Source organism: Brassica oleracea, chromosome C7 (genome assembly GCF_000695525.1).
Source record: "Brassica oleracea var. oleracea cultivar TO1000 chromosome C7, BOL, whole genome shotgun sequence".
In the NCBI taxonomy this organism is placed as follows: domain Eukaryota; kingdom Viridiplantae; phylum Streptophyta; class Magnoliopsida; order Brassicales; family Brassicaceae; genus Brassica; species Brassica oleracea.
Genome location: NC_027754.1, coordinates 2,895,731 through 2,912,140, shown reverse-complemented (window position 1 = coordinate 2,912,140; position 16,410 = coordinate 2,895,731). Strand labels below are relative to the sequence as shown.

The following is a 16,410-nucleotide window of genomic DNA, read 5'->3' as shown; positions in this document are numbered from 1 at the left end:
GACCAAATGGGCTTTCTGCGCGCTTCGCTGCCGGTCTATTATTCATCTTCAATATCGACCGATGGTCGAGCTCGATGGTCATCCCGGGTCCTTGCTCCAAATATCTCCAAAATGCTCCAAAATCATCACTTATCTCCAAATCACTCCTGATCCTATAAATATTCCAAATAGACTCTATAATATAATAATTAGTAGTTAAAACACTTATAAACCATGGATAAAAGTGGGTCAAATCCATGGTCTATCAACTCCCCCAGACTTACCCTTTTGCTTGTCCTGAAGCAAAACAAACATGCAGTCTCTCTGAAAGAGGTTTGAAAACAGTAGGGACTCACATGATTTAAAACTTAGAATCATCACCTCTACAATATTACAATCCACATCTAAAAAGTCTTAATCACAAAAGCACATTATACCATATCCTAGCTTAGCAACCAAATTCATCTAGTCAACAACTTAGCAAATCTTGTCTGACATTCTCCTCAACCAACCTCATTTCTTAGCATAAATAAAAGTGTATGCTTTACCTTGGGGGTATCGATCACTGGATGCAAGGACGTTCAAACAAGTATCTGGACCTACAGGTAAACATTAGTTCATATCCTCTCTCTCTACTAATTTTCTCTTTTAGTCAAAGTCTGCCTATATTTGCAAGATCATTGACCAAGATTGGACAGGCTTCCATGAATCAAGCCTTAATGGTGCTTGCCACCAAGCCCTGTTCACTTCTTTTTGACCTATATCCTACGATTATTTGTGAAGCAAGCCTTAATGGTTGTACCCACCAAGTCATGTTCGAATTCCTTCCTAATAAATCTCTAATAGATATATATCACACATATATATATATATATATATATATATATATATATATATTTATCTATCTATAATTCGAAAATAGAGAGAGAAAGGGTGATAATCTATCTACACAAGGCTTTACCTTCTAGACTTGTTTGAAGAATCCGATCCCATGTATACCAAGCCCTAGGACAAGCAGTTGTGTCAAGTTTAGTGTTGGAGGTCAGCTTTGGTTCCTTCAAACAATCTCAGCAAGTGTGGATAGTTGACACGTTGATCCACTTTAGTATCTTTAGTACTATCTGCAATCAGTAAGTCTAGAATGGTGGTAAAGAGTGGTTAGATAACAAGCAAAGATCCAAAAGTTCATTATCCCCTTCTTGACTCAATAAAAACTTTTTGAAAAATGTTTGAATACGACTCATAAATAAATTACTACCAGTAAACCTCTCCAGACTTAAACTACACTGTCCCTAGTGTAAATTCAGTCGGAGTTATGGTGAGAACTAAATCATATGGACTCAATGTAACAAGTTAGAACGATATACCAGACCGGAATGGACGTAGGGTAACCCACCAGCTCCTGAATCTTCACGAACACGTACCGGCTGTTCTAACCATCCCTGAAGGGGTGACTACCCCTAACACTCGTGAAAGGTTCCTCGACCAGAGGGGCGCCATCACGGGATCGAAGGTTGTAGAACCCGTCTTTGTTCTCCAAAGGAGCAAAGTAATAAGTGTGTAAAATCTCATGCACCCCGATGGAAAAGCCATGGAGTTATCAAAGTAACCCGGAGGTTACGGCTATGACCTGAGAGATTGGCTCTGAACCCGGAGGTTTCAAGCTTTTAGGATATGAACTCTTGGAGTCTGGAGATTGTTTTCGTAACCCGGAGGTCGCATAAGGACCCGAGGTTTCCTGGGAACCCAGAGATTTTCCTAGACCATAAGGTCATATTTGGGACCCAGAGGCCATAGGGGAACCCGGAGGTCGTAGAGGGAGCAGGAGGTTCTCCTTTAGATCCTGAGATCGCGTCTAGGACCCGAAAGTCGTTTGGGGAACCTGGAGGTTCTCTTTTAGATCCGGAGACCGTAATTGGAACCCGGAGGTTCTTGAGACCGTGATTGGACCCTGAGGTCGTGTGAGAAACTAAGGTTTTCCCTTAGATCCTGAGACCGTATTGACCTGATATCACTCAAATTGCCCTAAGGAGTAATTTATACTCTCTCAAATAAGAGGTCGAGTTGTAGTACTTAGGGATTAAATCCACAGGGAGCTAGGAAACCAAATAAATCTAATTAAGTTGATTAAGCTAGGTTGGTTTATGTTTTAAATGTAAAAGACAGGTTTGTGAGCAAGGAAATTGCTCGATTGATTTTATTGGGGTTCTGGTGGAAGGATGGTTTGCTAGACTTAGGGTTTCTATTCAGGAAATCAGGATTATAATCCTACAGATGTCTAACAAGTTGCATGCATTATATTGTAGAGCTCAACACTTATAAACGAACCACTAGGCTCTCGCTTTCTAGGTTTGTCTATTGACCTGTGTCGATCGATGATTCAATATAAATATCGATCGATACACTTGTTGAAACATCGACCGATTATTTTATTGGAATATCGATCGACGCGTTTGGTCAAGCTTTAGCGCGCGGGTTGAATGTGCTCACTAAGCTTAATAGATCAGCTCTCGCCTTACTCTAGCAACTCTTAGCTCAATTAGGATGGTTTCAGGATGAGATGCAAGCTATCGCTTATGTCTACAAATCCTAGGGCAAGTTATAGGTAGCTAATCTAAAAAATGGCATTAGTGACAAGCCTAAATTTGAATATCACAACTTAGCAATCTATAGTTGACTAATCCCTCATAACCTATTTGAACCCTAAACCTAACAGATGGATATATTCAGACATGAAGTTTGTCACAGAAATCATAGAAAGAATAGATGAATAGAATAGATAAAAGCAATACATAAACCAATGGAGTTCCAGGAGGAATCCTTCAGATTCCTCCTTTCTCTCCTTACTAAGAACAATGAATTAAATAAAGCTTAGTGTTGGGGTCGAAAAAGGTTGCGACGAAGTTAACGTCCAAATCCCCGAAGAAGAAAACGTTGAAACCTTCTTTGACAAATGCTTTTTCGAAATAGATTCTTCTTTACGAAAAGCTTTGCGGAGGAAACGCGAGTCATCGGACAAGAGCTCGAAAAGGGTCGCTACGCCCAGCGACACGTTCGAAGCATTTATTACGGCTTCTTTCGATATAGAACGAACTTTCCGCGGTTTTTACGGTAAAGTTTGATCGATAACTTAGAATGGCGGGGAACGTGAAATGGGTTCGCTACGGTCTCCGGGAGATTGCATCGAAGGGTAGACGAGAATGCATGGACTAATGTCGTATCGACGTTTCGGAAGAGCGCTCGGTCGCTACATAGCGACCGAGCTCAAGCCAAAGCTCGGTCGCTACGTAGCGACCGAGCGTTAGCGACCAAGCTCGAGGCGAAGCTCGGTCACTACGTAGCGACCGAGCTTGAGCGGGAGCTCGGTCGCTACGTAGCAACCGAGCGTTCGTCCGCTCGGTCGCTACGTAGCGACCGAGCTTTGGCTTGAGCTCGGTCGCTACGTAGCAACCGAGCGTTCGTCCGCTCGGTCGCTACGTAGCGACCGAGCACGAGCAGAACCTTGGTCGCTACGTAGCGACCGAACTCGAGCAGGAGCTCGGTCGCTACGTAGCGACCGAGCGTTCGTCCGCTTGGTCGCTACGTAGCGACCGAGCTCAAGCAGAGGCCCAAAAGGACCTAAGACATGGCTCGAGGCCCGACTTATGATTTCTTGCAACAGCCCGTGAACCGCATAGCGGTTTACGCTTGGTTCGCAAGGAAAGATAAATGTCAAGTTTTCGCGGATAAATATGAAATTTTGAAGATAATGACGAAGATCGAAAAAAAATGGAATATCTCCATTTTTATGCTATGGCGGCTTAAGGGCAGAAGAGGAAAAGCGTAAACCGACCTTGGAGCCAGTATATAAGGAGTCCTAGGCGAGAGGCATGGGGGAGGACTTTTCTCAGAGCAAACTTAGCACTTAGAGAAATTAGGCAACTTTCCGTTTTTGTTATTTCGAGCTGCGACTCAACTAGGTTTTCAGTCTTTGGTTGTTAGAACTAGGAATCTCGCCGACAGCTCTCGTAGCCAAGGCTTCTACCTTGTTGTAACGCTCATACACGGATTCGGAATAAAACTCCTTTTGCTCTCTTTTACGATTCCTTATTTCTTTTCGTCTTTAATTGCGTGTTCTGATTGCTTGGCGTGTGGTTTAACAGATATCCGGGACCTCTGGGAAATTAGGGTTTTCCTAACTTTCCTAATTTAAACGGAAATCGACAGTGCGAATTTCGGTTCCCACACTTAGATAGCGTAGCCGTCAACAATGGTTTAGAAATAACATAAATAGGGTTTCGGGTTGTCCATGGGTATTTTGGTAACTATGTGTGGCTTCTGGGCTTCAGTCGGTCTTGAAATAATGCTTGGCCCACGTTCTTTCATCACCGTCTACGAACGCCAATGCTGTTTCATCGATCGATAGTCATTCATCTCCTCGACAACTTCCTCTCATGAGGCAGACCGACTACTCTTCAGTAAAACAAGCATAACATTTGCTACACGATGCTGATTGACCTTAAACTTGCAACATTGGAAAGCGAACTAAAACCTCTATCTTGTGTCAAACAATGGGCTCAATATAACGGTGGGAAGGTTTCCATCCATAGCTAAACATCTGACGCGTCTGTGCAGTTCCGTACCCCAAAAGGCTCCAAAATCACCATATTTCTCCAGAACGTACCTGAACCTGTAAATACTCTAACAAGACTCCAAAAAATAATAATTATACTTGAAAACACCTATATACCATGGCAAAAGTGGGTAAAATCCATGGTATATCAGGATCCTGGTGTTTGTATTTGGACCTTGAGGTCGTATGGGAACCGGAGGTTCTTACATATGTAATGACCTCGATCCGCCTTAGGCTGCACAGGGGTTCTATCTTCTTTCTAAGATCGTATTTGGAACCTTGAGGCCATTTAGGAACCCGTGGGTTCTTCCTCAGATCCTGAGATCTTTGCTTGGAACCCTGAGGCTATCAGGGAACCATGAGGTTCTTCCTTAAATTTTATACATAGGACCCGTGATCGTATGGGGAACCGTGGGTTTCATCTTTAGATTGCGGGATTGTATATGGGCTCGGAGTTCCCTTGAGAACCCGAAATATTTGTTTTCGCGGGGACCGTACTCCGCCTCCCTAGGCAAGACTACCACCGGTACCTGTTCGGATTTCGCATTCTGGCCACTATCGAGTTCATGTGTTGTATTCTACTTCTGCAGGAAGTCACTGACAGGCTTAGAGGGAGCTGGTGTGGGTTATGACCCAAGTGCCAGGCTTTGCTGCTTTCTGCCAGGCTTTGCTGCTTTCCACGTCTGGATTAAGCAGAGATTATGAGGTGCTCCCGGACTTTTTCACTTTTGTTCCCTGTATTTCACAGAACTTTTGCAAGTATACCAAGTGTTCCCTGTATCGTATAGCACGTAGCTTTTTAATACAGGTACTTTCACATGTGGTACTCTAGGGACCCTGATGCGCCTTAGGCTGCACAAGGGTTTTAGGTAGTTTTGACAGCATACTCAGGCTTGCGCATACCCATTCTCGCGTTATGTCTCATACCCATTTTGATTTTCTGTGGGTGTGCCACTTTTTGACAAGGGTTGGCCAGGATCGGAGGTCTCTGGAGACCTGATCCAGCTCGTATGCCCCTTTAAGTATAGTGATTTTCATATTGCCTTCATAGTCGGCACTATTGTTTATTATAAGCTTTGTTTGGAGACGTTTAGCATACATAGGAGTAGGAAATCATAATGCTTAAATAGTATATAGTAAGATAGTAGAAATCATGGTCCAGAGACCGTATTAAAAATGATAGACTTTAAGGTGCAGGGTGTTCCAGCAGTTGGGTTGCATTTTACCTTTGCTATCTTGTAGCTTGTATGCTCCTGCTCTCCGCACCTCGATTACCTTATAGGGTCCTTCCCACCCGGGGTGAGTTTCACTGTCGTTTTTTCTGCTCGTCGTAGAACCTAATCCCCTTGCTGGAAGTTTTGGTTCTGACTTTCTTGTTGTACGTCATGGCGACGTCTTTCTGGTAAGACCAGTTTCTTAGCCTAGCAGCCTCTCTCTTTTCGTCGAGTAGGTCGAGGCTCAGCGTCATCAGCTCGTCGTTCTCCTTTTGAGAGCTAGATCATGAGACCGTTGTTCTCACATGCATCTCCGTGGGTATTATGGCCTGAGAGCCATAGACTAGCGAGTAGGGAGTTTCCTGCGTCGTTGTCTTGGGAGTGGTCCTGTAGGCCCAGAGGACTCTGTGCAGTTCCTCCGTCCACTTCCCGTGAGAACCCTTCAGTTGCTTTTTAAGCATGTTGACCATGGTTTTGTTCGTGGATTCGACTTGTCTGTTAGACTGGGGTGTCGGGGTGTGGCGAAAGTGAGTTTTATGCCCCAGTCCTTGCAGAACACCTTGAAGTTTTGGCTCGTGAACTGGGGTCCGTTGTCGGTGATGATCTCATGGGGGACCCAAAAGCGAGTGATTACGTTCATCCACAGGAATTTGCGGATCTGGAGGTCTGTTTTCCGGCTGAGTGCTTCTGCTTCGAACCATTTGGGGATGTAGTCAGTGACTACCAGAAGGAAGACCTTTTGCCCCGGCGCCATAGGGAATTTCCCCACTATGTCCATGCCCCATTTTCTGAAGGGCCACGGTGAGCTTATGAACTGGAGCGTGCCTCTGACACTGGTCGCAGTGTTTGGCTTGTTGGTTGGCGTCCGTGGCCATCATGGGGCAATAGTAGCCTGCCTTTCTGGCTCAAAGCACCAGGCTCCTGCCGCTAGAGTGGGATCCACAATCTCCTTCATGTAGTTCTACAAGGATTCTAGCGGCTTCTCGAGGTGTGACGTGTTAGGGGATTTTTGTGTAGGCTCTTTTGGAGTACTACAGAACGATGGATAAGCTGGTAGCATGTATGTGTTTGTGTATGTTTTGTGGGAATTTAGTAAGATAACAAGGATATAGGCTTGAAGAGACTTTTATTAGATAGAACAAGCAAAAACAAATGAGGTTACAAGGTGTTTGGTAAGAACCCTAATTCTAGCCGTCTAGTTCTAGTCTCTAAGCCTTGAAGAAGTCGATCACTTGCCATTGGGACTTAGGAGCTCTTATATAGTCGCTTTGAAGTCGGTTTGATTTAGGTTGAACTTTTCCGTATTTTGAAATATGGAAGGTTCTCCTTATCGAAAATCTTCCATTTCTTGGAAGGGAGGTCGGTCCCTGGACTGGTCCCATGGTCCCTTTTATCGGGGACCTGGAGCGCTCCTTTATCGGGGACCCAGGGGCCTGGATTCTCTTTTCGACGAGTGTAAGGCTTCCTTAGTGTTTTCGACTCTATCTCCCCGTTTTTGCCGCCTGGCCTTTTCAGTTTCCTTTTCTCTTGCTACGAAGATTTCTCGCGATCTCCACATCTCAGTTCGGGTCTTCATTCCACATGTAACATTTTCCTTCTCCTTCTACGCTTGCTTTTAGGCCCTTCCTTCCAACCCTTCTGTTTCTGAGATGAGGGCTGAGTCGGGTCTCTCCCCAGATTCTTCTTCCATAGGTAGTAGAGTGAGATCTAGCAAGGTGAAGGACGTAGTTGCTCTATCAGAGTCCATGGATTCTTCTGATTCTTCTATGGATTTGACTGCTGAGGTGGAAGATCCTAAAGTTATCATTCCCAGGAATGTTTCGCCGTCACGGAGGGAAGCCGGTACCCCCCGATAGGCCCTCCTTCAGTGATAGGGGTTGAGGAGGTCACAGAATGGAGGGTGAAATATAGTCTCCATGCCGACGTCGTCATCCGAGTGCCAGGTCCAGATGATAGAGTCTCGGATTTTGGTGTGGATGAAGTTCCTGTATACGAAGGTTACTTCAAGTCAGGTTTCAGGGACCGAGTCCCTTCTTTGGTGGCAAAAATATCAGAAACCTTGGAGATTTCCCCAGGTCAATTGAACCCTCCGGCTTGGAGAACTTTGATAGCCTTGCAGAATTTGGGCTATCTCCAAGGGCTTGTAATCGGGGTGGCTGAGGTTGTGTGCTCTTATTTTGTTTGTCCTTTAAACGGCACAAAATGGAGGTACTATCTTCGTCCTCGGGGCAAGGAGCCTCTTGTTAAGGAGGTTCTGAACAAAGAGTGGAAGCGTCTTCCAGCTTTTGCTGTAAACTGGACTCAGAAGTTTGCCTTCATGCGACTTCCGGGATTTTCACCTATATGGCAACTAGAGGGTAGGCTAGCTGTGTTAAGGGATTTTTGTGTAGGCTCTTTTAGAGTACCACAGAACGATGGACAAGTTGACTTCTTAGGTAGGTTTAAGAGTGTTTCGTGAGGATTTAGAGAGATTGAGGAGAATATAGACTTGAAGAGATCTTTATTACATTAAACAAGCAAGGATTACAAGTATATTTGTATGAACCCTAACCCTAGCCGCCTAAGTATCATCTCCAAGTTAAAAAGTCTCTCTCTTGCTTGAGAGCTGTTGTTGCTCTTATATAGTCGTCTAGAAGTCGGTTTCATTAGGTTAAACTCTCCCATATTCGGAAATATGGAAGGTTCTCCTTGTCGGAAGTTTTCCATTTCTTGGAAGGGAGTAGGGTCCAGGGACCGAGCCCAGGATTCCCTCTGAGGAGACCCGAGGAACCCGTTTACTAGGGATCCAGGGATCTGAGTCCTGCCTGGAGGCTTGGAGAAATAATACCGGGATATTTTTCCCCAACGGTTTGCCCCTTATTTCTCGACTTTGTCATCGAAGTCGGGGAATAACCTGTGCACTCAAGTCAACCGGGATTTCTTATTCTCAGAAGGCTCCCTTTAGGCAGGACCTTGTTCCGCTAGTCTTGTTAGCCTAGGTTCCGCTCAAGTCGGAACCCATTCTGAACCCAGGTAAGGACCGGTTCCTTCGTGTTCAGTTGATGTCTAATAGTAGTTTCTTCTGCCTTTCTGGAAATGGTGAGGCTGGAGCTTGGTTGTGTAATCCACACGCGGGTCGGAGCAGGTTTTCACTTTGGGGGTCCGTTAGATCGCGGAGGAGAGCGGAAGTGTGGCATCTTTCCCTTTTTTTTTTCAGTCCGGTCGCAAGGAATTCTTCTGAAGATTTGGAAATATCCGACTTCCTTTTTCCAGGCTCCAAGAAAGAAAAGAGCTAGGCGTATATTTAGGATTTCTGATGGGTAGAGCTTTATTCATCATCAGCTTGAGAAGATGAACTCCGATCTCCCTGCTTCGTTCGTGGGTGGTCGCGTAAGGCCTTGCCGTCTGTTTGCTGATCCATTTTAATCGCCTATTGCTTCCTTTGGAACGGCTTCCGAAACAGGTAGTGAGGCGATCCCAATGGCGCCTTTGAAGCAACGCGAGCGCTTTACTCTTGACGACGGCCTGCGCTCCGAAATTCGTGAGGGAGGTTTGAAGGCGAAACGGAAGAAGTATGGGATCCATTCCTCGGTGCATATGAGGAGTCCTTCCGAGTTCGAACGCGCGCCTGATGGAGGACCGGGAGAGATAGCTATCTATGAGGTGTATTTAGTAGCAGGCTTCCGGGGGATTGTTCCTTCGCTGGTGGCTGAAGTGTCTTCGTTTTTTGGCTTCTGCCCTTCTCAGCTTACTCCCTTGTCCTGGAAGATTTCGATCTCAATCCAGGTACTCGGGGAGCTTCATGGTCTTGAGACCGGGATTCACGAGGTGCTATATTCCTATCACTTCGCCCCTTGGAGGATCGTGCCTTGGTTTTACCACCTTCAACCTCGTGATGGTGCTCCTTTAGTTGAGGAACCTCAGAGAGGTATCCGGAGCAATTCTTCTTTCGAGAATAATTGGAGTAGTCGATACGTGTTTATGAAGATCCAGGAACCCTTCCATTACCCGACTTTCTGGCGTACTGTTGGTGAGTCTCGCTTCCTGCACTTTTTCCCTTTGGTAGTCGATCTGTTGATAGTCGGTTTTGTTTTCAGATGTATCTCGTCCGGTATCTTTTCTTGGGGAAGTGGTGGCAAAGAAGATGTTGATGATTTCTCGGCGCTTTCGTGGGGTGCACTTTTTGATGAGCAAGGACGTCCTGCGCCATAGTCGTCTCTGGGGTAAGCCTTTACTCCTTAATCCCTTTCCAGTGCATCCTCCCTTCAGGTAATATTGTGAGGCTTCCTGCTTCGATTCTCTATGATGAATATCAGCAGGCTGGGACACAAAGAAGGCATCCTTTCTATGCGCCTCCACCCCGCTTGACTAAGATGGCGCCGTTAGATATGGGAGCTGGGCCATTCCCCTCTGGGAATATGATCGGATATGTGCCGCTAGCGGGTATTCAGCAATGGCTTCTTAACGAGCTATTTTCCCTTCGTAACCGGGTGAGTGATATGGCTGCTCAGCGCGACTTGCTGATTCAGCAGGTGAGAGCTTCGAGTAGGTGGGAGCTTATGAAGGAATGGCTAGAAAGAAGGACGGAGCATTGGGACCCTTCGGAAGAGTACCGCCAGTATTTATTTTGGCTGCAGAGCCGACGCGCCTTGCCGATGCTTCCTTGAGAGTCGGTCCTGTGTCTGCTGCGGAGTCTCGGGTTTCAGCTGGTCCGCCATTCTCGATGCTTTGAAATTGTTTTCCTTCATTATCTTCTTGTTTTTTTCTGGATTTTCTTTGGAATAAAGACTTTTGTATCGAACTTCTTTGTAAAGCTTGTTTCTTTTCGAGTTCGGAGTTTGAATCCGGAGATTCCCTTCTTCTTTTTTTTTAATCTGTATATGGTGCTTTTGTTTGCATGTTTCTTCTTTCGGAAGATTGTAGGTTGCTTAGATGACCTCCGGGTCTTGAATTGTCTTTGAAGAACTGGAGAGTTGGGCGTTGATCTGGCTGTTCGGTAGCCTTGAGCCTTTCTAGGCCTTTCAGATGTTTTTCGGAGGATTCACGGATCCTAGGCGTCTGGATTCCTTAGAACCTCTGGACCTTAAGATGATCGGACCTAATAGGTCTCGTGGGATTGAATTTCTTTTGGGGACCCTGGGATCGCTTAGAGAGTATAAATAGTGCTGGGACCCGAAGGTCCCTTCTTAGGGTACCCATGGGTTCCAGACCCTGAGGTCCGGAATTGGATTCTAGTCCCCGGACCCTGAAATCTTTTCTATAAAACCCGTAGGTTTCTTGACCCTAAGGTCTTGGATTTAGACTCGTGGTCTTCTTAAAGATTGATCTAACCCGCGGAGGTTTACCTTTTCCAGGTCCTGAGGAAACTTTTTCAAGACCCGGAGACTTCATGGGGACCAGAAAGTTCTCGATAACTCTGGGGCATTCGGTTTGTATTTTAAAGGGACCGTATGCTGCCATCGTAGGTGAGGCCTCTACCGGTACCTGTGGGGATTTCGTATTCTACTGCTCGGAAGCTAGTCACTATCGAGTTCCCGTGCTGCACTCTGCTTTCTACAGAAAGCCACTATCAGTCTTAGAGGGTGCTGGTGTGGGTGAAAACCCAAGTGCCAGACTTACGCTGTTTTCCACGTCTAGAGAAACATGATATTTTTAAGGTGCTCCCGGACTTTTGCACTTGCTCAGTGGAAATTATACCTCATGTCCCCTGTGTTAATTTAGCACTTAGCGTTTTAACACATGTACCTTTCACTTTTTTGGTATTTTAGTTTGGGACCCCGATATACCTGAGGCTATACAAGGGGTTTTAGGTAGTATTGACGGCATACTCGGGCTTGCGCAGACCCATTCCTACCTTATGTCTCATACCCGTTTTTTTTTGCGTGGTCATGCTACTTACTGTCGAGGGTTGGCCAGGATCGGAGGTCTCTTGGACCAGATCTAGCTCGTTTGCCCCTTTAAGTATTATGGGATTCATACTACTCTTTTATAGTCGGAACTATCTTTATTATATAGGCTTTGTCCGGAGACGTTCAGCGTACATAGGAGTAGGAAAACATAATGCTTAAAATAATAAATAATAGGAATACGATCTAGTGATTGCTACTAGAAATGATAAATCCTAAGGTGCAGGGCGTTCCAACAGTTTGGTTGTATATTACCTTGGATATCTTGCAGCCTGTATACACCTGCTCCTCGTACCTCGATTACCTTGTAGGGTCCTTCCCATGCGGGGGACAGTTTTCCAGTTGTTTTCTCTGGTCGTCGAAGAACCCAGTCTCCTTTCTGAAAGGTTCTGGTTCTGACTTTCTTGTTTTAGGTTTTGGCTACTTCTTGTTGATATGCCCGATTTCTTAGTCGAGCGGCTTCTCTCTTTTCGTCGAGTAGGTCGAGGCTTAGTGACATTAGCTCGTGGTTCTCCTCCTGAGAGGTGGTTCCTGAGATCGTGGTCTTCACATGCATTTCGGTTGGGATTATTGCCTCTGCCCCGTATACCAGGGCATTAGGCGTTTCCTGGGTTGCCGTTTTTGGAGTGGTTCGGTAGGCCCAAAGAACTCCGTGTAGTTCCTCTGCCCAATTCCCCTGTGATCCTTCCAGACGCTTCTTTAGCATGTTTACCATGGTTTTGTTTGTGGACTCCGCTTGTCCGTTGGACTGGGGATGTCGGGGTGTAGCAAAAGAGAGTTTGATGCCCCAGTCTTTGTAGAATTCCTTAAAATTATGACTTGTGAACTGGGGCCGTTGTCGGTGACGATTTCTTCTGGAACCTCGAACCATGTGATCACATGCGCCCATATGAACTTTCTGATCTGGAGGTTGGTTATTCTGCTGAGTACCTCTGCTTTGACCCATTTTGAGAAGTAATCTGTTACTATTAGGATGAAGACTTTCTGCCCCGGCGCTGTGGGGAATTTTCCTACTATGTCCATGTCCCATTTCCTGAAGGGCCATGGCGAACTTATGGACTTGAGGTTTTCCGGAGGTAGCCTAGGGATTGGGGCGTGTCTTTGGCATCTGTCGCAGAGTCTAGCCTTCTTGTTAGCTTCTTTCGCCATTGTTGGCCAATAATAGGTTGCTCTCTTAGCTCTCAGCACCAGGCTCCTCCCGCTGGAATGAGATCCGTAATCTCCTTCATGTCGTTCGACCAGGATTATAGCTGCTTCACGGGGCGTGACGCACCTTAGGTATGGACCGACGAATGACCTGTGATACAATACTCCCTGAGATAGACAATATATAGCGGCCTGTTTCTTGATTTTCCTGCTTTCATTGCGATTTTCAGGGAGGATATCGTCTTTGAGGTACCGAACTATGGGGGTCATCCAGGTTTCTTCTTCCTCGATGGCAGAGAACTCTTCGTTTGGCGCGTTCTAGGGTGGCCGGCCATTGCAACACTAATACTGAGATGCTCATCTGAGTCTGCATCTGGAGGGCCGACCCTAGGTTAGCCAGAGCGTCGGTCTGTGAATTCTGCTCCCTGGGGATCTGCGTGAGTTTACAGCTTTTAAACTTGCTTATGAGGCGCTGAGCAACTGCCAAATATTGGATCATTCTGTCGTCTTTGGATTGATATTCTCCTTGTACCTGGTTGATAATTAGCTGGGAGTCACTGTAGACTTGGATATTTTCGGCACCTAGCAAGTGGGCGAGCGATAGTCCTGCAATCAAGGCCTCGTACTCACTTTCATTGTTCGTTGCTTTGAAGTTACACCTTATGGCTCTTGAGGCCGTATTTCCTGTTAGCGATGTGAGCACGATCCCCACTCCTACTCCTCGAATGTTGCTGGAGCCGTCTACATGCAAGACCCATTCTCCTTCCTCGTCGGCCTCTTTCTGGAGGCGTACCTCCTGTTCGAGGGCCGGGAGTAGATCTTGGGAGAGCTTAGCTACAAAGTCCGCTAGGACCTGGGATTTTATTGCCGTGGCCAGCCTGAAGATCAAGTCATATTCCCCTAGCTCGACTGCCCATTTTCTAGTCTTCCGGAGACCTCGGGCTTATGTAGAACCAACTTTATAGGGAACGAGGTGACGACCACAATTGGGTGATCTTGGAAATAGGGTCATAGTTTCCGAGCAGCGACCATCAGAGGTAGGGCCAGCTTCTCTAGATGACTGTAGCGAGTTTCCGCGTCTAGGAGGGCTTTGCTTACGTAGTAGATTGGTAGCTGCTTGCTCCCCTCTTCACGGACCAGGACAGCTCTGACTGCATGCTCTGAGACAGAAAGGTACAACAGCAAGACTTCGCCATGCAATGTTTTGGATAAGAGGGGAGGCGTGGTAAGATAGGTTTTGAGCTCCTCGAGGGCCGATTCACACTTCTCGGTCCATTCAAAATCTTTTGGCTTCTTAAGGGTCTCAAAGAAGGCATGGGATTTGTCGGAGAGCCTGGAGATGAATCTGCTTAAGGCTGCCATCCTGCCGGTCAGTTTCTGTACTTCCTTCACATTTCTTGGGGAAGGGATGGAATGGATAGCCCTGATCTGGTCCAGATTGGCTTCTATGCCCCGGTGGGTTACAATGTACCCTAGGAACTTTCCGGAGCTGACGCCGAACGAGCACTTGGCTGAGTTTAGTTTCATGTTATACTTGCGAAGGGTAGAGAAAGCCTGTTCTAGGTGCGAGATATGGTCTTCCGCCTCTAGAGATTTCACTAGCATATCATCGATGTAGACCTCCATGGTTTCTCCTATTTGGTCTGCGAACATAATATTTACCAGCCTTTGATACATTGATCCGGCGTTCTTCAATCCGAAGGGCATGACCTTGTAGCAATAGATTCCTCGGGATGTCATGAAAGAGGTCTTCTATTGATCTTTGGGATGCATAAGTATTTGGTTGTAGCCGGAGAAAGAATCCATGAAACTCATTAGCTGGTGCCCCGCCGTGGCGTCGACCAGCTTGTCGATATGTGGCAGAGGGAAAGGATCCTGTGGGCAAGACTTGTTAAGATCTGTAAAGTCGATGCATACTCGCCACTTTCCATTCTTCTTCTTCACCACGACAACGTTGGCCAGCCACTCGGGATACTGGACCTCTCGGATGAACCCCACGTTTAGTAGATTATTGACTTCTTCGTTGATTATGACATCCCTTTCTGGAGCAAACTTTCTCCGTTTCTGTCTTACAGGCTGGTGCAAGGGGTCCACTTGCAGTTGGTGCAAGGGGTCCACTTGCAGCTGGTGCATGATAACCTCGGGATCGATTCCCGGCATGTCTAAGTGTGACCATGCGAAACAGTCGGAATTGGACCGGAGGAAGTTTACCAGTCTTCTTCTTAATCCTTCGGAGAGCTTGGACCCGATCTTGAGGTTGCGAGTTAAGTCACCTTCTACTAGGGGTACGTCGTCCATATCCTCGACTTCTGGTTCTTCTGTATGCGGAGCTTGGGATTTGACTTGCAGGGGAAATGTTGTTTCGGTTCGCTCTTTTAGAGCAATCTGATAGCAATGGCTGGCGGTTTCCTGATCTCCTTTGATTGTTCTAATGCCTTGAGAGGTGGGGAACTTTATCATCTGATGGAGAGTCGAGGGAACTGCTCTCATTCCATGAATCCATGCCCGACCTAAGATCATATTATAAGAGGAGTGGCAGTCGACCACGAGAAGCCTAGTAAAGAGGCTGACTCCTTCAGCATAGATGGGGAGGAAGATTTCTCCGGTTGCTTGTTTGACTTCCCCGCTGAATCCTATCAAGGGGGTCGCTTTGCGTATTAGGGTTCCTTCTTCTAGCCCCAGACTTTGGTACGCCGCTTGGAAAATGATGTTACTGAAGCTACCGCTATCTGCCAGTATCCTTTGACCAGGCAGTTTACTACCGGAAGTGTGACGACGAGAGCATCGTGATGAGGTAACAGGACTCTCTCTCGCTGTGAAACTTATCTTTTTAGCCTGAGAGAATTCCTGCTTGATTTTCCGAGTGACTTGCACTGCAAGTCTCTAATCCTCCGGATATGACGTAAGTCGTTTCCTCTCGCGAGTGTGGTAGGGAGTACTCAGCTTTGATAGGATTATCTGCTCGACTCCGATGGTTAGTAGATAATCCAAGGGGCTTGGCTCCTCCTTGAACAGCTTCGGGTGATTTGGAGCACTCATTCATCGCCATCATCACGTAGTTAGAATACTCCCCTTCTTCAAGCGCCAAACTGTTAGGGGATTTTTGTGTAGGCTCTTTTAGAATACCACAGAACGATGGACAAGTTGACTTGTTAGGTAGGTTTAAGAGTGTTTCGTGAGGATTTAGAGAGATTGAGGAGAATATAGACTTGAAGAGATCTTTATTACATAGAGCAAGAAAGGATTACAAGTATATTTGTATGAACCCTAACCCTAGCCGCCTAAATATCATCTCCAAGTTAAAAAGTCTCTCTCTTGCTTGAGGGCTGTTGTAGCTCTTCCATCACTTTTTCATCACTTTTTTCGCTTCTTCCCTTTCCAGGCATGTCATGAGTGGTCCGGAGAATCTCCATTTGTAAATTTTGCCGTCTACTGTTACGTAGCGTGCGGCCTGTGTTCGGACTTTGCGGGCTGCCCATTTCTCGGTGGGCAGGCGTCCGTCGATAATGTAGTCTTGAATTTTCTGCAGCCACGGGGTATCGCAGCCGTAATCAGATTGCTCAGATTGCTCTGA

At 46.3% G+C, this 16,410-nt stretch overlaps 1 protein-coding gene across 1 annotated transcript; it reads right to left on the bottom strand.

Annotated features, from left to right (window-relative positions):
* Window positions 1-12,099: 12,099 nt before the first annotated feature.
* On the bottom strand, window positions 12,100-14,462 carry LOC106302365. Its single transcript, XM_013738889.1, has 4 exons — window positions 13,935-14,462; window positions 13,090-13,689; window positions 12,510-13,004; window positions 12,100-12,438 (listed from the first exon to the last, which is right to left on the bottom strand). The coding sequence occupies exons 1-4, from the start codon at window positions 14,460-14,462 to the stop codon at window positions 12,100-12,102; spliced, it is 1,962 nt and encodes a 653-aa protein (XP_013594343.1).
* Between the last annotated feature and the right edge of the window lie 1,948 nt (window positions 14,463-16,410).